The sequence below is a fragment of the Channa argus genome, chromosome 5, assembly GCF_033026475.1.
Source record: "Channa argus isolate prfri chromosome 5, Channa argus male v1.0, whole genome shotgun sequence".
NCBI lineage: Eukaryota > Metazoa > Chordata > Actinopteri > Anabantiformes > Channidae > Channa > Channa argus.
The window spans coordinates 16,366,176-16,389,957 of NC_090201.1; the positions used below are offsets into that span (position 1 = coordinate 16,366,176).

The 23,782-nt window shown below is 38.8% G+C and overlaps 1 protein-coding gene across 5 annotated transcripts; it reads right to left on the reverse strand.

The window, feature by feature from the left end:
- Window positions 1-222: 222 nt before the first annotated feature.
- On the reverse strand, window positions 223-22,129 carry grm2b (glutamate receptor, metabotropic 2b). Of its 5 annotated transcripts, none has more exons than XM_067505990.1 (8): window positions 21,997-22,129; window positions 21,030-21,810; window positions 17,966-18,082; window positions 16,279-16,813; window positions 6,705-7,542; window positions 5,061-6,124; window positions 2,151-2,343; window positions 223-1,189 (listed from the first exon to the last, which is right to left on the reverse strand). In XM_067505990.1, the coding sequence occupies exons 4-8, from the start codon at window positions 16,786-16,788 to the stop codon at window positions 1,116-1,118; spliced, it is 2,679 nt and encodes an 892-aa protein (XP_067362091.1). In that variant the 5' UTR covers window positions 16,789-16,813; window positions 17,966-18,082; window positions 21,030-21,810; window positions 21,997-22,129; the 3' UTR covers window positions 223-1,115. The 5 variants fall into 5 exon arrangements, with proteins under 5 accessions (XP_067362091.1, XP_067362090.1, XP_067362092.1 ...); XM_067505989.1 differs by having other exon boundaries at window positions 16,279-16,901; window positions 21,997-22,128; XM_067505991.1 differs by lacking the exon at window positions 17,966-18,082.
- Window positions 22,130-23,782: the final 1,653 nt, after the last annotated feature.

Below are 23,782 nucleotides of genomic sequence, written 5' to 3' on the forward strand. Positions count from 1 at the left end.
CCACACTGTTGCTCATTATATAATGCTCACATAAAAATTTAAAGCAAATACTAATGTTTACCCTTATGCTCAAGCATATTGATAGTGACATTTAAAATATTGAGAGCTGCAAGTGTACTTCATGTTCATATAACCTATATAAACAAACCAGGCAGGTTGTTAAGATGATTATTACAATTTAATATCAGGAAACTCCAATCAGTATAAAAGATGAAAAAGCGTAATGTAGGTGAATACTTTTTATAGGCACTGTACATGTACACACTCAATAACTAGTTACAGCTTAAAGATATGAGCACCAAAAACAAGTCTTAATATTAAAGCAGAATTAAAAATCATGCTGCACCTGTTGAAAAATCTTGAATCCAACTTAACATCTTTAGATGCTGTTATTTTCTTTTACTCTGGTAAAATTAGAGGAAATAAGGTAAAAAGTTGATTAAACTAAAATAACAAATTTTCAAGAAGGTTAATTTGGTTTTGAATCTGAATATTTGCATTTAGTTTGAATAGTAATAAATGCAAGCAGTATTTAATGTTATTATAAAAAATGTTTTATTTACATAAATTACAATAAAGCATACATTTTCAACCAGTCTACATTAACACGTCCCTTATATTGTCTAGTTGCCTAGTTTTCACCACGTTTACTATGGTTAGTCACATATTTTGTTTAACAGAAAATGCTGAATTTATTCATTAGCATTTGTTTTTGTTGTTTTGTGTCTACAACATTTGGATATATTCACAGCACTGTAAGGACAAGATAAGAACAGCCTTTTGTATAACTATTGCTTCACAACCACCCATTTGACAACAAAACTCTTAAGGACAAGGCACGGTGCATTTAATCACATCTATCTGTAAACCAAGGAGATCACAGCATATTAAATCTATACAAAAAGGCTTTACAGTTAATACATACTGCTCGCTGTAGGAACATCATTTAGCTTTCACAGTTAGAGTTATCCAGGCCACGGCCAGTCAGCCTGGTCAGTCAGAGATGTTTCTCTGCATCATGTTGGATGGCATGGGGGCTCTGTCATACACAGCCATGTTTGATGAAAGGGCGACTGAGGATGTGGTGGTGTCTGGTGCTTAGAGAGGAACCTTTTTCACAAAGAAGATGTTGTGGAATCCACTACCTCACGCCCATTGCAAACTGCTGGCACGTAGTTAGAGGCTGATCCTGAAAAGATAACAACAGTTATGTTAGCCAGGCAAACGTTTCTCCACTGCTAAGAAACAAAACCTGATCTGATGATGAATATGATGAATATCTTGTTTACTTTTTTGTTTACACATTTTTTAAACTACCCAAAAATCCAGCCACGGTTAGTTCAATATATAACAGTTAACATAACCTTGAAATAAATGTGTCTGCAACTATATACTGTAGTATACTTTTGAATACTTTTACCTGTCTGAAAAATAAAGATTACACTGAGTTCACTATGTAAACTTTCTGTTTATTTAGGAAGATTGTTCTGTGAATTATTGGTTAGTTTACTAATAAGCTTTAGATAAGACTTGCTCTCATTCCGCATGAAAAGAAGCATATGACTGGATTTTAATTGCTCAGCCATGCTGATGCAAACAACAGAAACAAAGAAAGAACATTTTTGTAATTTCCCGTTTTAATTGGTTTCTTTATATACACTCATTTTTCATCGAATAATATGTAAAAACATAACACTGCTGCACAGCATGCACTCCTTTTCTTTCCTTTCACATTGTTTTGAACACAGGGCAGGACATAAGTGATGTCATCATTATTTGCAAAATGCAGTGTCTATACAGTGATTTCTAGATTTAACTGTATAGATCAACGGCTTTTGGCTTGTCTCTTGAGGGGTCGCCACAGCGGACATGTTCCACGTGGGTTTTGCATGAATTTTTGCCGGTTGTCCTTCCTGCCACAACCTTCCCATTTTATCAGAGCTTGGGGCCACACAGCATCTCAACCCAATGCTCGACCCATTGAGCGAACAGGCCCCAGTCTTACATTTAACTGTCATTTGACAATAAGTGTTAATACCTTAACATTTTGATTTTAGGTTTACCTGAAAATTTACTCAGATGTTAAATCAAATTGAAATAAATTTCTCTTGCATGCACTTGATGGACTAATGAGGGCTGAATGTTTGTACCTTTTGAGTAGCTTGAGCTGGGAGCAGAGGCTGAAGCAGATACGGTGGCACTGAAGCGGTTGGCTGTGACTCTAAGTGAAGCCACGTTTTTCTGGGGCTGGAACAGGATGATGTGGATTTTGGGGGAGAAGAGGCATCCGAGAACTACTGAACCGCTCAGACTGACTGAGACACACATGGTGGTGGTCTGCACCTGTGAGGAGAGAGGAGTGGGTGGATGATGAATACATAAGTCTGTGTTTGGACTTTTCCCCTTTGTCTTCAGGACTGATGAAGTTTGTTTAAAGGCCACATGTCCCCCACACTCCTGACACAAACAAGCCATTTACAGCCTTTGATCAAACACTTTTAGTAACAGATATACTTCTGCACTCGTTACTCTCTAACTATCTTGTGACATTTTTATAGACTAAGGAGGTAAATTAAAAATAATCGTAATAAATTAAATGGTACATGCTCTTCTTCACATCATTGTTTTTGTCAGCATTCTGAAATACTCCTCCACCGTCAGCTGACCCAGATTATTTTTCAGTCTGTCTGTCATCTCACCTACACAATGTCCCAATAATTACATTTTCAGAACAGTGCCAGTAATCAGAGAATAAAAAGGTCTATTAAATAAACAAATAAATATATGAATATGTGAAGATACATCTTAAATGCAACTTTGATTCGGTTTTTACATATATGAAAAACATTTATTCAAGCTCCTCTGTTAATATATGAAAATTGATTATACCTTTTTAAACTTTATTTATTAAATTAATAATATCACAGAAATAGTGCTGCTGTATTCTGTACCTTAATGTTTGATCTAGTTGTTATTCTGGCACTATTTGCCTCATTTCTGTTTTCAATGATGCATTTGTGTATGTGTGTGTGTCCGCGTGCTTGCAAAGTTTTAAGTTATGAATGTTAGCAATTCTAATTGTGTTTTTGTATGTGCATGAATATGAGGGCAAAAACGAGAAGTGGGATAGGCACAGCTGGCTGTCCTGGAAAGTCAAGGCCTTGTTAGTCATATTTCAGCTGCTAATGTGAGCTGACTGCTGGGGTCATCTTCCTGAGCAGCATCCCTTCCCACCCCACTGATTTCCCCTGCAGTCTAGGAACTTCTATTTGCAGAACCACAGCATGAAGTGAAATCCCTCCTAAACATACTGCACAAAAAGAGCACAGCAGAAATAAGAGAATATGAGAGTTCACACATTTTAACTTCAAAATAAAACACCTCCAGGAATGCGGGTAACATTACTTTACTTCCCCTTATGTTTTAGCCATAAAATGTCTTTCTAGCAGCCGTTCAAATCATCCTCTTTACACAAATTGTTATTGAGCAACAATAGGATGTGTTCACACTTAGAAACTGACAGCAAAGAGAATGGGGTTAGTTTTTAGTTTATTATATTTATATCATTGATTATATTATTTAAAACACATCTTTATAGTTTTTTGAAATACTACATTCATACATGCATTTTAATTTGGAGATTTCATAGATATTTAGATTCTGTATTCTATTTTACTGCAGTTTACTAATAATGTTGACTTTTGATAAAAATATGTAGATTAAAACTTACAAGACAAGGACATCTGAAACAGTTTACAGTGAAAAGATTTCTGAACATGACAAAGCCTGTTTCCATCAGAAACCTTGAGTTCAACATGATTCACTGAGCAACAAGGCAGCTCTCTCATTGGAATACAGCATTTCTGTGCTCTTCAACTCTAATTTGAAATGTGGCAAATGAACTCACAGCCATTATTATTGGTGTCACACAGAACTAAAGTATCAAGGTCCCTGTTTCAGTGCCAAACCTCTCATACTTTCAATTATTACATGTGCTGCATGAAGCCTTATATTCTAGTGTTCAGCTGGTCACATGAATCCCAGTGAGGATCAGAAAAGGTAAAAGCTTTGGGCTCACAGTGTGGGTGCCACGAAGGTTGATCACAACAGACATGAAAAGCCTGAGGTACTTCATGATGATACAAAGCTTGTGTGATCCTAGACCTCCCCCCATCTGTTTGCACAACAAAGGCCTTGTTGCATGCCCTGACCAAATGCTGTGGCAGTAGCCTTGAGTCTCGCCTTAAAGCACCAGCACTCATAACTTCCATGGTGTGTCAGCTTTATGTCTGATGTTTTGTCCTTTTTGACTAACTTCACAAATTGCAGTTATGCAATTTGGTATCAGGTATCTACATTCTAATTTTTGGTCAGCTCCAGTGTCACGAAAACAGCCAGTAATAGTAATACATATACATCCTATTTATTAATCGTCATTTATGTGATCTCTATATATTAGTTATATTTAGTCATTAGCCACTTGTCTAAAGGCAAAATCCTGCAAAACTCTCATGTGACAACTCTGCCGCAGATGTGCTATATTTACTCCGACTGTTAGGAAAGCAGTGCACTAAATGAGCAGCACTCTCTGTCCTTGCTTGCAATTATTTTGACTACAGGTCATGATGCTGCATGGCAAGTTCACTTTATGGAGGACAACATGTGATTTAGCCTTGGTAACTAATAACAATGCTGTAACAACTCTACAGAATTCCTAAAATGCATGTTAAATCTTAAACATCTTAAACATTGAGTAAAATCAGTGAATCACTTTGATGGTCGTTAATTATTTCTGCCTGTATATTCAGGCCTCATCCATTTGCGGAATCTTTGTTCCTGCCTTGAAAGACATTTCAACCTACATGAAAGCCCCTTCTTTCATGAGTCTGGGTGACGGTGATCAAATAGAATGTGAAAGTGACACATTTCCTTTAAGAATGGTAAACACACAAGGGTTAGTGTTTAAATTATTCCACAACAGTATGCTTACAAAGTATCTAGAAATATAAAATGAAAATACTCAATACATTTTATAAAAACAATTTTTCATAGATAGTTACCCTATAGTCACTCGCAGTGACATAGAAGATAGGCAGGAAAGCGAGCCAGATGATGCAGGTAGTGTACATGGTGAACCCAATAAACTTGGCCTCATTGAAGTTTTCAGGGCACTTTCGTGTCTTGAAGGCGTAGACAGTGCAGAGGACAATAAGGATGCAGTTGTAAGTGAGTGAAATGAGCATGCTGGACTCCCTGCTGTTGCACTTGAGGGTGACCACATCTCTTCTCTCTGGGCTCACCTCCTTCCGAACTCCTGGCACCTCCACCAACAGCCAGATAACAGCCACAAGCAGCTGGCAGGATATAAGAGCGCCACAGATTGCTACCTGAGAGGCTGGGCTGATGAAGCGCGGTCTCTGCGCTCCATTCTTCACGCCGCTGAAGATGCGAGCAATCCGGTTGGTCTTGGTTAGCAGGGCGGAGTAACACACTGCGAATGAGGTGCCCAAGCCAATACGACGCAGGGTGCAAACAGCAGTAGAAGGTTTGGCAATGTAGATAAAGGTCATGCTGTAGCACATCAACACTCCCAGCAAAAGAATGTAGGAGAGTTCACGTCCACTTGCTTTAACTACAGGTGTCTCATTGTGTTTAAAGAACAGACCCACAACTGACAGAGTACACATTATACCAAGACAAGAGATGGTTACAGGCCCAATGGCCCAGGCATCCTCCCACCGGATATACTCTTCAGGCAGATCGTAGCAGCCAGTCAAATTATCCAGAGGCCACAGACCAAAGCTGCAATCAGCACAGGTGAACTCATCCTGCAGGTACTGATAGGGCTGACAGGGAATACAGATCCAGCAGCACACATCACCAGGCTGCATACTCTTCACCTCATTCTTCCTGCAGGGGTCGCTGCACTGGGATGTCGGTGGTACGTGGCCATGCCAGGGTATTAGGGTGGTGTTAAGGGTCAGATTCTGGTCCCAGTAGCCAACTTTTTTGTAGATGAACTTCCCCTCTTCCTTGTGGTAGTAGAAGATGTTGTAGCGGCTGATGCCATCACCAAAAGAATCAAAGCGCACCATGCTATCTGTATCTGCAGGTCTGAACGGAGCTGGAAGGAAGCAAACATAGAGCAAAGTTGACTTTCAAAGATTCAAAAACCTATATTAATAACTAAGAACAACACTTATGTAACTCTAACTTTGGCTTGGCATATATATACTAGTAAATCTTATAGGAACACTATAATATTTGTCGTACTATAAGACGTTTTATTAATGCTGAAAATAACATAAAAATTACAAAAGAAATAAAGAAAATCCTGACACATGCTATAAAATGCATAAAACCTCACTAGTTTCCTGCTGTTTTAGTGGATCTAAATGTGAGTCTCTATTTACCCAACATATTCTCACAAGTATATTCTAGACAAGCACCACTCCCACTGACTTCTACATGCTAATTCCTGGCTTATTTTAGCTAATTGAAATGGAAATTACAAATCCTTTTTCAGCATTTCAAAGGAAATCATTTGAAGTCTTAATAATGTGCCATGCCTATTTGGAACCCTGCTTTATTTAACACTAAAATGTTTACAATTAATTTATTTCCTGGCGTAGTTTTTGAAAATCTATTTCATATAAAAAACAAATAACACAAGCCTTTATCGTGTCTGCATTTGCAATGCTGACCTTCAAATCTGGTCTTCAGGATGAACTCCTTGTAGAATCTTTTGCCGTTACCTGGTTTCATGGCATCACAGACCTTGGACATATTCGAACATACAGCTTGTCTCATGTTGTGCAGAGCATGGGCCATGGCATAAACTGCGTTGACCACAAACATGATCTTGGACTCCTGCTCAAATGTTCCATCTCGCAGGCTGTGTTCACTGCAGCCATGCTCCTGGAGGTTGCAGTGAAATCGGAGCTCCCAGAACTCCTTAAACCAGGGGTTCCTTGTGTTGGTGTATGGGTTCAGCTTGGTGAAGTAATCTTCAAATTCTCTGATCGGGTAAGAGGCAAGCTCGATGGTGAAAGCCCCATCTGCTGCAGTCTCGCTGCCCCTCACCACACTCTCCTGCGCTCCCCATCCATCACTGGCCACCCAGGTGAAGGAAACATTCATGCGAGAAGCAGCTACCAGCAGCTGACGAGCATCCTCACTGCGGGTGAAGAGGATGACCACTTTGGCATTGGACTTCTGCTGCAGTGAGCGAATCACATTCTCATAGCCCTGGCGGTTCATAGAGCGGCTAACCTTGGCCGAGGTAGCGATGCAGATTTGGCGAGTGCGAGCCTCCTGCTGGAAGGCGTCAATGCCAGTCTCACCATAGTCACCTTCTGAAGCTACTGTTGACACGTACGTCCAGTTGAAGTAACGCAGGATCTCAGCCATGGCCTTGGCCTGGTAAAAGTCAGGGGGCACGGTGCGGGCAAAGTAGTCATAGCGGGTCTTATCACTGAGCTTTGCACTGGTGGAGGCATAGCTGATCTGAGGGATCTGGAACAGTCGCAGAAGGTTGGCCACCTGGTGAACGAGGAGAGAATATCCAGTTTATTCTGCTCATTTCATATTTTTCATTTATGTTGTTTTTTAAAAGTTAATTGTGTGATATATGTAAATTATTGGAAACTATTTGGATGTATGATGGGTGACTGGGGGATATGACAACATAAAGGATTGTTATAGTCAGAATTTGACTTTTAGAGCTACATGCTAGAGTGCTGCATTTGAAACTTTTCAAAATATATACACTGTAGATTTCCATCTGGACTTTGAATGAAGTGGAGCCATTGTAGAGTACAGCTTCTGTCTGATATGTGCTCCAGGTCAGACCATGGTGGTAAAAACAGCTACAGTGCAATGTTTCTCTATTCTCAACTGTTTACTGTCAGGGATTCACATCCCCAGCAGCAGTACCACAGGTCCCTTTACAGATAGAGCCAGATAACAACAGCAGCAATGGCACAGAGATAAGAGTTTTATCAGTGTGTTTTGCTGTTTTTTCACATTAAAGTCATTCTGTCAAGTCATTTAAAACTTGGTACAGGCTCTGTCAGAGGGTTTGATGTGCAACAACCCCAGACATTTCCTTGGGAAGGGGATTGCAGGTGGTACAGAGTTCAATGAGGGGGGATAAGAATCTCTGACTCAGAGCTCGGCAAGGCATCTGTGTTGGACGCAAGACTGCTTAAACGATTATGTCAGATTCATAGCATAAAATCATAGCAATTATTTTCTCACAAAGCATTAGAGATTACTATGACAGAGGGTTGGTGAAAACCTGTCACTCTGCTGGATTCCTCATGAGAGGCAGTGGTGATTAGTGACAACCCATGAGCCTCAATATGACTACCTCCTCCCTTAGGCATCATTGTATGCCTGGAGGCTTTCCAAACAATGGCATCCCCATGGATATAATTGGAAGCTCCCATACTCCATACAACTTATTAAAAGTACCATTTGTCTCTAACAACTTGCTTATTCCAACCCATGAGAACTTAAACAAAGCTATGAATCCTTGGCATAATATTAGAAATTATATCGACATGCAGTAGCTGGATTAATTATTCAAGACTCATTTACTAATTTATAACAAGCTGATTGACACCGTATATGAAAACTCCCATTCAGAAAGAGATAACAGAAGATGGCCATTGCTTAGCTCTCAAAAATCAGGATGTTAGTATTGAGTTCAAAGCAGAACTATTTGTCTTTACCCCAAATATAACAGTCAATGCAAAACAAAAAATAAGTAAAAGTAAATTGTATGTATTTATAATTTTCTCCAACATTTATAGTAGAATATAGGACAGAGATTTAAACAAATTGCCCACTGAAAGATGTTAGTTCTGGTGTTAATGTAAGAAGAATCCTCCCCTGGTTAAATTATGTTGGGTGTGATACACGCAGTGTTTTGTATGCAGCCGGCTACGACATATGAGCAGCTACACTAGGTTGGTCAGTCATACTTGCATGGTAATAAGGTAGCTTTCTCCTGCACTGTTTTAACTCAGGGAGTTGGCCTTCATCAGTGGTTCTTAGAGAAGCCTGACAGCAAACCTTTCAGGACGGCACTGGAGTGTGTGACAGTAACCGTCTGTTCATCCTCATGCAGTATTTCTCTGTCTCTCTATCAGCAAGTCAGATATGAATACTAAGAGTACTAGCTCTGTAGTATTACAACTACATTTCTTCTCAAAGCACGAGATTTTCAAATATCCAAACTTAGCATTTAATTTCTTAATGAGGACCCACCACTAGATGAATACTTGCCCTTTGCCAACACTTTGACTACTTATTTAAGATTCTGTGAAGATTCTCACGTTGTTATCCCAATGGGGCTGTTCAAAGGCAACTGCTTAAAGGTGAAACATCTACAAGAACTACAAGCAAGTCAAGTCGCCACGGAAAAGCACCAATTTATTAAAGAGCGACACATTAGTTTGTCTGGATCTCAACTGCGATAAAAAGATTGAGGCACCAATGATGTTCTTAATGCTCTTCGTGGTTCTTAAAGTCTAAAAGTGCTTGGTAACTAAACCCAGTAATACGTGTTAAAGGCATAAGGTGAAACATATACTCTGAAGACATTTGTATATTAACTGCATAAAGAAACCTTAAAAGAACATTTTAAAACTTACTCCTCTTTTAACATACACAAATCTTATGATTAGTGCAGATTTGTTGTTTGAGAACAAAGAACTGCAGTATTTGCAAATTACTTAATTAATAAGATGAATGCCCTCATTAGTATCATAGGTTATATGATGGTGATTATGGCAGCACATTAAGCAGTTAAGGTCTTGTTTCGCTTGTGTTATTCAAGAGGTTCATTAGTGAAACTTTCTATAATGTTTCCTTATAAGAGTTGTACTATATGTCTCCTTCCCTACAGTGTCCCTTTGAATTTTATATATATACACAAGCATATAAAAAGTTTTGTGGTATAATTGCCAACTTTTATTGAGAGGCCAAGTGAGACTCAACACGGGAGAAGAGGGAGCAAATCAACATGTAAAAAAGTAAGAATTGTTTCATTGGTTTATTCACTGCAAACACTGTGTAGTGACCTGATGCTGCAGTCTAGTGTTCCTATAGAAACAAACGTAGTAGAAAAATGGCCAATTTCCAATAAGGTTTATAGGTTTATAATATGGAGGGGGCATCGCTTATGATCTATAGTGTATACAGATTCACTTTTGGAGATGTCACGCCATCCATCATTATCACTAAAGATAAACATGAAATAAAGCAGAACCAGGTAATGTTGCATTTGACAGCTCTGTTCCATTGTTCTCCAACAAACTACCACATGTTTCCTTTACACCCCTTGCTTATATCAAACTATTTCCTGGATATTACTTTGATAATTACTATGATATTAGTTGAGTAATTTTAATCCACTTACAGTTAAAAAACAATTTTCACTATTACCCTGTTGGTTAGAGTCAGGACCCACACTTCACTATTACCTTAATGCTACCCCCCTAAAAAAGCTATTTCAGAATATAATTCCTGAAAAGCTAACACTGACTGACTTGAGGACCCAATTTAAAGGCAGAATAACCTCAAATAATTGTATTATACTTTTTTGTCTTGGGTTGGGACAAACCAACATTGTCAGAATATGTTTTAGTAAACATCTAAAAATTCTGCAAGCAGATGAAACATTTGAGATTATCATACTATGGTCTTTACGTTTCATGAATCCCTAAACTCGGTTGTAGTTTGCATGGAAACCTTATATGATGTGTCTGAGATGCATCACAATGCAGTGTATTATGGGATTTTAGGCCTGCACTCCTAATAAGAACAAAACAAACTCTCTTATGTTTGTCATCACATATTTTACAGTACATAGAAAGTACATGGCTTTATGCAATTTACACTGATCAGCAAGAACATAAACACCACCTGGGGTTTTTAATATAAAAATATTAAATGTGATGTTGATGTATCATTATGAGTTAACCACCTGCTAGCACATAATGTTTTAACTATAGGGATCTTTGACCCTTAGATTTCATTAATTATTACACCTGTTTTGCTACAATAAAAGATTTCCAGTGGTACTTTTTGCAGACAACGTATTATTTCGCTTGAGTATTTCTACCACCCTTACACGCAGGCTGTGTAGCTGCAGGTGGCTTAGAGTAGTAATGCTGTTTCTCCTCCTCCATCACAATATTAAGACCACTAATGTTAATGTTGGCTGGTTGGTCTAGATGTCCGGAGAGGCCTGTCAAGCTGAGCCCTGCTGGAGCTACAGTATGGCATGTAGAGTAAAACTTGCAAACTGCACCAGCCCCGTACAGCATAAAAACATACATTACCACCCTCATCTGTTTTTGTCTGTAATCGTGCCACATTCACCTAGGTATCTTCTTTTTTACTGCCAAGGAAGAAAAGTCACAGCAACAGCAGTGCTCACTGTTGAATAGCTTGTGCCATTTCATCATATATCAGTTGGATCAGCAATCTATCTGTTCTACAGCTGATAAAGATAATGTTTGATTTATGGGACATTTCTTGACGTAACAGGCTGCTTAAACTGGTCTAACCTTATTAGAAGACGTATGTTATCCCCATTCATTTTAACTGTTGTATCCTTAGACTCTAAATTGCCTGTAGGTGTCAATGTGAGTGTGAATGTCTGTCTGTGTGTCTCTCTGTGTTGGCCCTGACATAGACTGGCAACCTGTCCAGGGTATAACCTGCCTTTCATCCCTAAGGATAAGCAGTTACAGATGGATGGATGGATGTCGTATCCTTGTAGACACAACTTGCCACCATCAATTTCACCACACCTAAGACATGTGAAAAAAAAGATCAGATATTTAACTTTTGAAGGTTTTGTTTAGACACAAGTCCACTTTGTTAAGGATTTGGAAAGATTATGGTTTTGTTTTTTGTCTGCTACAATAATGGGCAAAACAGTTTAGCACTACATAAATATAATTATAAGAGACATTATTAAAACAATAAATGGAGCAGAGTGCCTTTTCTGTGCCCTGCCCACCACAACTGGGTGTATTCAATCATGTTTATAATACCGTATATATTGTACTGTATTTGATTGAAATAAACAGTATCATAACTTGTCTGCTGTATCCAAGAACGCAGTTGCAGAAGTAATTGTGTGTTGATCTGCTTGCATGAAATATTTAAGACAGAAACGATATTTCACATCAAACTTACATCTATTATTTCCTCCCACCAGCAATATGCTCAGCACAACAGCAACCTTTCGAGCCACTCTAAAGTACAGCGTACATCTCTTAAAAAAGATTGTTCTTTATCATTTTTTTAGCTTTAAGCTTAAAACTTAACACAAAAGTCCACTTATTGCTACGGCATTAAGACTGTAATGCAATGCTTCTGTCACACACTGAAGCACCACAACAAATAAGAGCCACAGGTTCAGAGCAAAGACTGATAATTTATTCCTGTGATAGCGTGTGAAAAAACAAACAAACAAACAAACAAAGAAAACATTAAAAACTAAGCAATATGAGATGAAGGGAAGTGTGTCTGCAAATCGATGGACCATCAACATTTATTGACAGTGTGGGTCCTGACTCTAACCAACCTTCCAGTCATTACAATGTTCCCCTTCACTTTGAAAGACATTCTGATGCTAATTAAGGAGCTGAGCTGTGTTCTGCGAATGTGATAAAATTTCCAGTTCAAAAATAACACTTTAGGCAGAGGAGTAGATGGGAGGGAGATATGGGGGATTCAGCCTTAATATCACATGATAAACAAGACCCTTTTGAAGTTAACACCAAAGCAGGATTTTTTTTCACCCGACACGCATTGTGAAGATTGAAACACAATAAAGTCTCTCCAGTTCTTCTGTGCAACACAGATTTAATAAAGTATTGCAAAAAAATATATATGAAACATCAATATACAGTACGGCAGGACATATACTCTTATGACCTCAAATTATTTAGGACCTTCCCAGCAGCTGCAGCAGTGAGAGGTTTTGCCTCATGTCTTAAAGGGTTTAGGGGTGTTTTTAACATACAATATTACATTTTTTTGGATTCTACCCTCTCAAGTGAGAACACTCCATGTATTGCAGTATTAAATTTTTTATTTTTAGGAGATGGGAGAACTGTCCTGCAAGGATATCATAGTTCATTATTGCCACATAAAAACTTCCTTTTGTTTCTTTTTATGCTTGTGAGTTCAATTATACAAAGACATGCAGAAATGTTTGTGTATGTGTGTTTTGAAACTATTAAAGTTGTGGTTAAGTGTTGTGACTTGTGGATTTGAACTTGTGCAAACAAAAGTGTGAGAATAGTTCAGAATGCTTTGATTATTCATTTTAAAACTATGTCTCTATAATGCTAGAAGTTCATAGCTGATAAAGTGTAGGCTGTTAGGACTGAGTCATCACTCATTGCTGATGCAGCTAACATTCAAAATGGCAATAAAGACTGTTTTCAAATAATTAAACAGTGAGAAGATAAATCGAGAACATACAGCAGAATGAGAAAGACTGTGATGAAAGCCTCTTAAATGTCGCTGGGAATCGTTTGAGGCTGAGGAGAAACTGGGTTGTTTCCCATCATTTTTCCCACATCTTGTTGTTGGCCCCTGTCAGAGACAGCATTGGCCTCCTCTCCACAGGCAGGTGGACATGTCCCTGCCAGCCAATAGAGATGCACCCCACAGATGGGAAAAGCAGCCCTAATCAAAGTTCCCCAGGACCGTCTCTGGCACTTGTCCTCCTCACTATATAATGCCCTTCATCTCCACAAAGTGCTTTTCTAGGATGAAAAGGGGCTGTTTAAACCAGTGACATCTCAAAAAAATCCCACCATTGGATTCTCACCGTTCTCACGGCTCAATTCATTATAGTCCCCACTAACTATACACGCTAACAAAGGGACTGTTGAACATAGTGACAGTAGAGGTATGTTTTCATACAAAAAAATTCAAAGGCAGCGAGTTTCTTTTTGAAACCCTGCAACGGTGTGATTGCTGTAGACTCATTCAAAAGGAGACACACAGACAGGCCTTTTCATGCTTCTCAAAAACATGCTGTCCTTTTGTCAGTGCATCATCAACATTACAGGAGAAGACCAATATAATCTACTTCGTTTTAAGTGGAGAATCCTTGTGTTTAAAGGAGGCTTAACTGATTCCAATATGGTAAAATGGACATTGACAGTTGAGTCTGTCTGACCTCCCATTAAGTTTTTACATGCTTACATGCAGCATTCATCACTACACGTCTCACATTTACAGTTTGAACTGTATTTTAGAGCTAAGACATTAACAGAAGAATCACATAGAGACTTCAGTACTCAACTTATTCAAAGAATCTGTTAAAATATTATTATGTTATAAAATATTATATTTATATTATTATATTATGTTATTATTTATAGTATGAATAAAATATGAAATCCAATAATTAGTTAAAAAACTCTATATCAAAGGCAATGCATAGGACTTGGTAGGTTTCAAAATAGACAATGATGTAAATAAAAACACTCAAACATCTTTTGGATTAGGCATTCCTGCAAATTACAACTTAGATCACATTGTTTTATTTAATTATTTAATACAAGTGTGTGAATCACTTTGCTCTAATGAAACACTGGCAGCTTTAACCTCCTGAGCATCAGGCTGGAAAGCTAAGCTAACAGTCTTCTTCCTATAATGTGTAGTTCTGTCACACTGTGTTCACTGCTGGGGGATGTGGATGCCATCTTGTGATTAATTTGGTCGGTTTACCTGTGTATTCAAAAAGTGGTCTGAGTGGGTGGTATTGTGTAACTTTTATTTAGGTTAGATGTTGACCTATTTTGGCGACACTTTAAGGACATAAAGTTAAAACACGGCCTCCAGCTCATGATCAGAAAAGGAAGGGAAAATGTTTGTAGCAAGTATGGATAAAGAGATTGCAAAGGCAAGGGCCCCCAGCAACATCCCCTCTGTACATGCTTGGGGAGTAGTAAAAATTATGTCATCTCACTCTTAGATGAAAAAAAGTTTTCTGTAAATTATGGGACAGGAATATTAAATTGAGAGAAGTTAAAATGTAGAGTATTTGCTTTAGCCAATCAAAATACCATTGATGGTTTTGCAGAAGCTACTAAATCATCATAATGATTATATATTGATATGGTTTTATTGACTTTGAAAGTTTATTAGCTAAAACAATCAACAACCAGTCAATCAAACAGATACAGTAGCAGGTGCAGACATGAAAAGGAATGAAAAGCGTGGTTACATTTGAAACATGTTATTATTTAAAAGCAAATGACGTTTCTGTGACTAAACCAAGAATTATCTCCAACAACCCACTTCATTGCTTCTAAAAATTATCTTTATATGCAAAGGCATTTACTGTCAAAGCTTTGCCACTAATGAAAAAAACTCTCCTTTGTGTGTGCATGTGTGGGTGCGTGGATAATAAGTGTGTTATGAACTGGAGTTAATGGAAAGTATAACAAAATTATCCCTACACACTTTGTCTCACTAACACCCAGTGCATCACGGTAATTATGGTGTGTGAGGGCAATCAGAATTAATTAATTATGCTCAGATGTTTTGCCTCTGGCAACCTTTCATATGAGTGTGAAAGGTCAGTTTGCTTTCCAAGCCGGAAATGAAGTCGCTGACAAAGTGATGCTGATGCTTCGAACTGAATTATCCCAGGTGGATTCTTAGTCTAGCCAAAGCAAATTCTCCTCTCTATGGACGCCCTCCAGCCTAGATGCAAGGCATTTTTGGTTTTATCTGCATTTATGGTGAATGTGGGCGTGAGTCTGCATAAATTAATATAATATCTTTCAAATAAAAAGGTCAGCTTTTCTGTGAGGTACAAATTTTAACTTGCAACATTCTTAAACTGCACTTCAAGAACAAATAAACCATTCAATTTTAAACCTATTGAAAACAAAAATATTCCAACCTTCATCTCTAGATAAAACATATTGCATATAGTATAGGTTTATTCTGCAATATGCTTTTATGTGACCATTGCCAAAAACTTTTATTTACATTGTCAACACTTAAAAATCTCTATGACTCGTGTATAAGTAACTGGCAACTGGTTAAGGTTAAAGAGAGTCATGATTTGTTAAGTAATTTAAGTAAAGCAGGAAGTGAGACATGTGTCCACCACCCTAATCACTGCCTATAGCAGTTGCTGTTGCTTTTATTTTCTGTAAATGTATACTGTACACATGTAACTGAAACTCGAAACATGTGAGATACATAATTTGGCTTATTTACCTGAATGGAAACATCACTGTAGGATCCTCCAATGACCCCGGAGATGGCCAGTGGAACCTCATTTTGGATTGGTCTTGAGCCATCTGGGCAGATGAAGCCTGGGTCATGCACCTTGGTGAGTGAGGCCCTGACAAAATCAAGGGACTGCTCCAGAGCGTATGTGTCCTTCGAGCAGGTGTCCAAGATGTGAGCCCCCAGCTGGAGCCCGGGAAGGATATGGTCGCTGGAGTTAATCTCATCAAGTGCCAACAGCATGGCCTCCAGTCTCTGGATGCCTCTTTGCTCATTGATCTTACCACAGTCCTCCATCCCTTCACCCTTTTCGTGCACAGGGAACAGAGCTCCGATCACCAAGTCCCCCTCTATGATGATCTCACGTTTGGCCATGGGGGGTAATCTGGAGATGCTGGGCAGGACTCCTGGAACCAGCAGCTCAAGCAGGAGTATATGGAAGATCCAGCAATAGGCAGAATTGGCCAACGAGCTGGGGTAGAGCATCCCACTCAGCATGGCCGGATCAGGTAGCAGGGATCAGCTGGTTGAAGTAGAGAAGAGGATCACAGAGTGGGGAGGCAAAGCACTTTCAAGTCCTCTCTCAGTGGATGCAGCATGTTTGATAATTACTGAGAGAATAAAGGAGAAACTAATTACCCAGTTAATCAAGCAGGAATACTTTTTTTTACAGTTATCTATCCATCTTCATCACTCTATTCATGTATCTATGTATCATACTGCCATCTGTCTTCCACTCTCTCTGTCCATCTATCTATCCATCTTCTCATCCACAGGTATTTTTTATAGTATGCAAGTCACACCAAGGTATAAGGACATTAAAAATGTCTCCTGCAAAGGGTTCCTGTCAGATTTCGTATTGGCTTTCACATGAACATGAAAAGTTTTATCTGCTTATTGTGATCTGCAGAGATGTTACATACATGTACAAGTAACACTGTAATCGGACAGTGTAAAGACTGCGTAGTCAGGAGGCTGAGATGGAGCATTGAATCTCATTAGAATTTCCGTAGTGAAACAGTAGTAGGTTTTATTTCAATAAGGCTCTTGGTGATTCCAGTGTGAAATATAATCACTGCAGTTTTATCTGAAAGACAAACCTGGAGTTACCACTGCTGAGTGACCATATTAAATATTTATAGATATTTAAGGAACCTCTCGAGTGAAGCATACTTTCTAAGCTTACAACAGAGATATCACATAGATGGTGGTTCTCCTGAATGTCTGTGGTTGCCATGGAAACATGGTGGGTAACTGGAGGGAAGTGGGCAGTGAGACATGTATGCTAATATAGTAGATTCCTATCAATATTGAGGTTACAGGTTTAAATCTCACCAGGAGCTCTTATCATGTGTGATTACAGAGGTAGACTGGTTCAATCACGCCATGTAGAAAAAGAGGGAACCTATTGTGTTCTCAGTCATTCATCACATTCTTCAAACATACAAACAAGTTCAACAAATATGTGGATTTAAGCAGATTTGATGATGGAGTTTTAATCACTCATAGCAACAGCCTTTTCAGGATTATTACAACCCCTGCTGCTGCATTTCATTCTAATAGTATGTCATATCTGTAAAATTAGAGAGTTTATTTGAAAGTCAGAGGGATGCAACAGTGGAGCATAATTTTAATCATTTTAATCCAAGTTGAGGATTCACAGTAGTAAACTCACATGGCTGAAGATTGGATGATCTGATGTGCTTCCTCTATTACTCCTCCATCCATTAAGAAGCAGTGGGCAGCTCATTACTGACTTTTCCTGCTCTGCCACATAGTGTTGTTACTGACACTGCAATATTACATGAAAATATGTCACTTATGGGCCCAAATGAACTATTAAGTATATGCTGTATTATTCGACAATATCTTAACAGTAAATTTTATTCAGCGAGTGTGTGTTGCTTCCTGTGCTCACAGAGGCAGAAACCCCACAGAGGGGGACATGCAGTGGTAGGCTACAAAAACACCAGCCTCTGCAGCTACACCCAGCTAAGTTAATCTGTGTGTGTGTGTGTGTTTGTGTGTCTGTGTGTGTTTGTGTGTCTGTGTCTGTGTGTGTGTGTAAACAGGTTTTTGCAGGGACATTTGAAGAATACCCTGTGACATCCCAAGAGCAGTGGCAGCAACAAACAACCGAGAAAGCAAGGAGAAAAGAATGTAATAAATGATGAATTTCTCCCCAGATAAATATTACATCAGGTCGTGGGTGGGAAACTTCATAGTGCATTAATAAATACACTACCGTCTCTCTAGCAAAGAGGATTACATGTTGTAATGTGCAAAGATTTATTTTAAAATCTGTCTGAGGTGAGCTGTCTGTCCTGGACAGTAGGTGCAGGTGTTTGGTATTGAAGCGCCCTATTATTAGAATCAAGGTGAGACAGTAGCTTGAGGAGTTCAACATTAAGAGTCTAATTGCTCTTCTGCGCTTTCTGGTGAAGCAGATGGAGGCTTTCTGGTTGCAAAGTCTAGGTCACAGAGTGAATTAATTGTGCAATAAGGAACAGCCAATTAGGCAAGCCTATGCACACTAGGCCAAAAATGAAGGTGGAGGTCCAGTAGAGTCAAGTACTTTAAAAAGTGCAAATAAATGCTGGAGAGTCATAAATGGACATAAATACATTTTTTCCTATTAGTCACTGGAATTAGCCAGCAGCAGTATTATCAGCTTGCACGAATGATAATCTTAGTCTCCGTTTACTTCTAAAGTAGCTCCTATCAGGCCTCGATCACATCATTAAAATTATCTTGATGTAGAAAAGGGTGTCACAGTCACTCTCAGCAGCTAAGAGAGTCACTCGCTCTCCAGCTCTCACACAATATTCCCTCTGAAAGGCAAGTTCAAAAAGAAAAGGCAGTGTGCTTAACTTAGCTTTGAACCATCAGCTAATGCATTACTGCTCCCACCCAGCACAGGGAGGATTGCTTCAACATTAGCATAAAGATGCAGAGAACACCATTCCTTATTGCCTTATCCAAATATAGCTAATGTGTAATGTATGACTCACCGCAGTGTCTTTCAGCGGTGAAGCTGACTGTCATGTACAGTTCTACTATGTACACAGATCTATGCAGGAATATATCTATATCAATGTCTGTAAATAAGCTGAAGATATGGTTGTGCACTTCAGGAAAGGTGTCCAAGACAATAAAACCATTTGATGTGTTATTTAATAGCTACTGTTGTATAATGTTAACACATAACGTGGCACTCATTTCAATAACATTACCTCAAGCATTTAGATTTCGCTATCAGCTTAATTTGGCACATAGCCTGTGTGCAATTTATTGAAAATGTAAATGTACATTACATGACATTTAATTTAGTGTCTAATCTGCTACACACGAATCATTAAGCCTGTTGAGTAACAACAGCCTAGACACAGCATTTGTCCCATAAAGAATTATGTTCCAATATTTACAAACACTGATGGAACAGATATTATTTGTTCTCATTATTATGACAAACCACACTAATGTAATGTGACCAAAAAACTCTCAACATGACAAACGTGAGCAGGAGATTTTCACATTGCTGGAAAACTAAGCTATTTAGTCAGAAGACACTAGACATTTTAACCAGTATTATTTGCAGTGTAAAGGCAAGACACAAACTAGTTGTGAGGCATTTACAGTATGAGCTTCATGAGCTTCAGTTTAAAGTTAAATAGCTGTTCAAGGCTAATACATTTAAAGACTGCAGTCACTACTGATTTAATTCATTATATCATCTCCAGTGAAGGGGGTGGGACACAGTTTATCCCTCCACCTGGACTTGTCAGCTGGAGGAATTAGGATGCCACTGTGGTGGCCACACGCCAGTTTACTGAGAGTTGATCTAGTGCATTTTTATTTTTATTTTTTTTATCAAAATAGGACAGAGGACCCTGGCTGACAGTCTGTTTGGCTCTCAGAAACATCCTATGACTTAATTGTTAATATTAATATTTTACCTGGATTTTACTCCTAAGAAAGCTTAATTGTGTTTAAACCTCACACTGAGAATAAGAGGCAAAGGTAGACATGAGACTGACTCTGGCTACAGCAGTCTTTATTTATGGACTGCTAGCTACTATGATGGCATCTTTCAATAAGATCATTGATCATGAAGGCGTGGATATCCTCTTTAATTTGAGAGAATTCCCTCTGCTATATCACATCCTGTCCGATCCATTGCAACAATGTGCAATGACTTATTTACCCAACTCCAGATTAGTTTTCAATATTTAGCCAAGAGTAAATACTTTTATGAATCTTGCAAACTGTAAATAGCTCATTCTCAAAGCAGGAGGCTACTGTTTAGGGCGCTGCCTAAAAAAATCTGATTTCGATATTAGATTATGCAATTTTCTTCTGACACTACGGCAAATGTGCCAAATATTTAGGGTCAAGGGTCAACAACTTTTTATATTTATTCCTGTAGATGTAGTCACACTCATGCGTTTGTTTGATTGATTAAAATACGGCAAACATTAGATCAAGTTGAGCTGCTGTTTGCACTGAGACACATTCACTTGTGACCATTGTCTAAGATGAAAAGAGACATGTTGGGAAATGTAACGGGATTTAATGATACCTAAATCCATATCCGAAGGTTTATCCTCAGATAATTTAAAATACAAATGCAGATCCCACTAGAAAATGCAGAGGCGTGAATATCCCGTGATGAAAAAAAGAAAAGAATCACCCCAAGGAAAACATTAAAGTTGTTAACAAAAAATCTTTTTTTTTTTTACCTGGCTGTAGCACAAGATGTATCTCGCAGGGTATAGTATGTGCAGGTCTAGTTTCCACACTGCCGCGTTACAATGCATAGACAACGCGGAGAGCTTCATGTGGCGAGCAGAGTCCAGATGTTGTTCACTTTCAGCATGCCTGCCAGGCAGCGGTTCGGATCTGTCCGTGGTTCTGAAGTGATGCTCACATGGGCAAACTCCTGTCTCTGCTCCCCAACTTGTGTCCGGAAAGCCAGCGTGTGTAGCAGCCTATACAGACCAACCTACAGCTCAAGAGCTCATGTGTTTTAAAAACTGTGTTGTTACTGTCAGCTGGACTAAGAAGTAAATCTAGAAATTAAATTGTAACGTGGGTATTTTTGCATTAGCCGGTGTTTTTAATAATATCTCTTTTCTCTCAAAGTTAATGAAATCAAGTTCAGCGCTGGAGCCGTGCAGAAATCCTGCTGTAGCACCGTCGGATCCCACATATGCAGCCTCTCTCTGCTGCCGCTCAGCTATTATGAGCGCAACGAGTCGACGCTGTGCTCTCGCCTTTCAGAAACCTGACGGTGTTTCATATGGCGTGTGTTTGCATGGCAGCGAAGTGAGTTACTACACCGGAATAGGATCCACTGCAAAATAATGAAACCTGAAATATATATATTTTTTTAAAAATCTAAATGAAACGTGCTGTTTAGTATGCAGGAGTAGAGAATAGAAACAATGACGATTGTGCAGTAAATGAAAATCCCAAATCCCGTTTCCAAGTTCTTTTGAAGTGACTCATCCGTTGTATTCCCTGTGGAGCAGAGCGTGTATGGTGTCAATCTAAGTCTTAATACTAAACCATAAAAAATGCAACAACAACAACAACAACAACAATCTCCAGACAAGACAACAGACAAGTCAAGGCGCTGCCTCTCTCCAGCCACATTTTGACAGATGGGAAAAGAGAAATACAAGAGAGAAATACAACTTTTTGTACCTCTCTGTGAAGGCTGGCCAACTCCTCATTCACCTCCATCTCATTAAAAGTGAATCACACTCCAGTTGAGTGGAATAGCACTTCACACACTCAAGAGGCACGTTGCACAGTTTGTTTTTCACCGAAAAGGCGACGTTGCCCCCACCCCCTAACTCCCCCTTCCCACACACAACTGCTAAACGTTCTTATTACCGCACATCTATGGGTGGGATGGGGGGCCTACTCGAGCTCAAGGGCACCATCTTTCCTCATATGCTGTGTAATTACCCATGTCACATCTTAATTTGACATTATCTGAACAAACCTCCTGTATTAATTCTACCTTTTAACTATTTAACATCTGTGTAGCCGACACCTCTAAGTAGCACTGCTTATTAGGGTTAACTGTACTACATGCTGTTCTCTGGCAGACGTTTTGCATAGACACTATTTCAGGCCCCAAAAAACATTCCTTTTACATAATTAGTGAAGAGTGCACAAATGCTCTGTTGCAGAGGTTTGGTTTTGGTATGCAACTCAATATCCTTCTGCAAAACTATTTACAGGTAAATCTGAAAATGTCGGCAGGCGAAAATAAAGTGTATCAACTGCTTCCTTTTAACAATTTCTGTCACCTTCAAACATATGAGCACCACCACCAAACTCCTCTCACCCACACATACAAAACACATCTCACCATTTTCAAATGTTTAATTTCCGGACTAACAATTGCTACTTTGCAGTTAGGGGTTGGGAAAAAGAAGAACTTTTCCTGTGTACAGTGGCAATTAAAATGACGAGCGGGTCCTGCTTGTTGCATAATTCCCTCAGCTAACACAAAGGGACCAATTTTCTCCTGAAATAGAATTGTAGTTTACATTACAATAGTTGAGGGCATGTGGGTGGAATACAGAGTTTAGATAGGAACATGCCAATTAATGTCAAGTGAAATTATAGAGGACAGAAACATAGTGTTGCCAGTGGTCAGTGTGCATCAGTCTGACTGCTGCTCTCTTTGTGGTTTTACCATTATTCCGCCTTAATGCATGATGACAAAACAATCACTCAGTAATCCACAATTTAGTTCCTCTGTGGGGCATTTCTGTTTTTGTTGATATTTAGTAAGTACAAAAACATAAAATATTGTACAAAAAAGTAAAACTTCTCCTACTGTGTCTACACTATGAAGAACTTCTGATCAGTGTGCTTTGGCCTCAGCTGACTCATACCCTTGACTAGACCTTTACATTTCTTCCACAAATGTAAGTGATTTCAGATTTACGTGAGAAGAGCTTTACTATTAAAGGATTGGTTTAACCTAACTACTGGTGGCATCTAGCAGTGAAGATATGAGATATTCATTCATTTTATGTCTGCTGCCAAACCAATTTAGGGTGAATGGAATGACAACATAGACCTCACTTTGTGCTATAAGCATTTACAGTAATTCAAAAGTCTATAGGTTTAGACATTAACGCAACTTACTGTAGATTCATATTTTATTTTATTTTTATTTGCTGGCAAACTGCTCCTTTAAGCACCACCCCCTAAGTGGAAGGTCAGAGCTTCAACTTCTTATACCAAGAGTCCACCCTTGGTAACAGAATAATCCTGGTTTATTACAACCGTCTTATCTTCATGGTTTTGTCTATAATTTCGATTGGTTTTAACTTCTTACTCATAAAATAATCGCTGCCTGTATACTCTTTTTACACTTGGCAGTTTGGGTAATACACTTGTGTAAGCCCCAATTAGCACTGCTTGTGTTCCTTGCCGTGTCTGATTTCTTTTTAGAGATTTCATCACA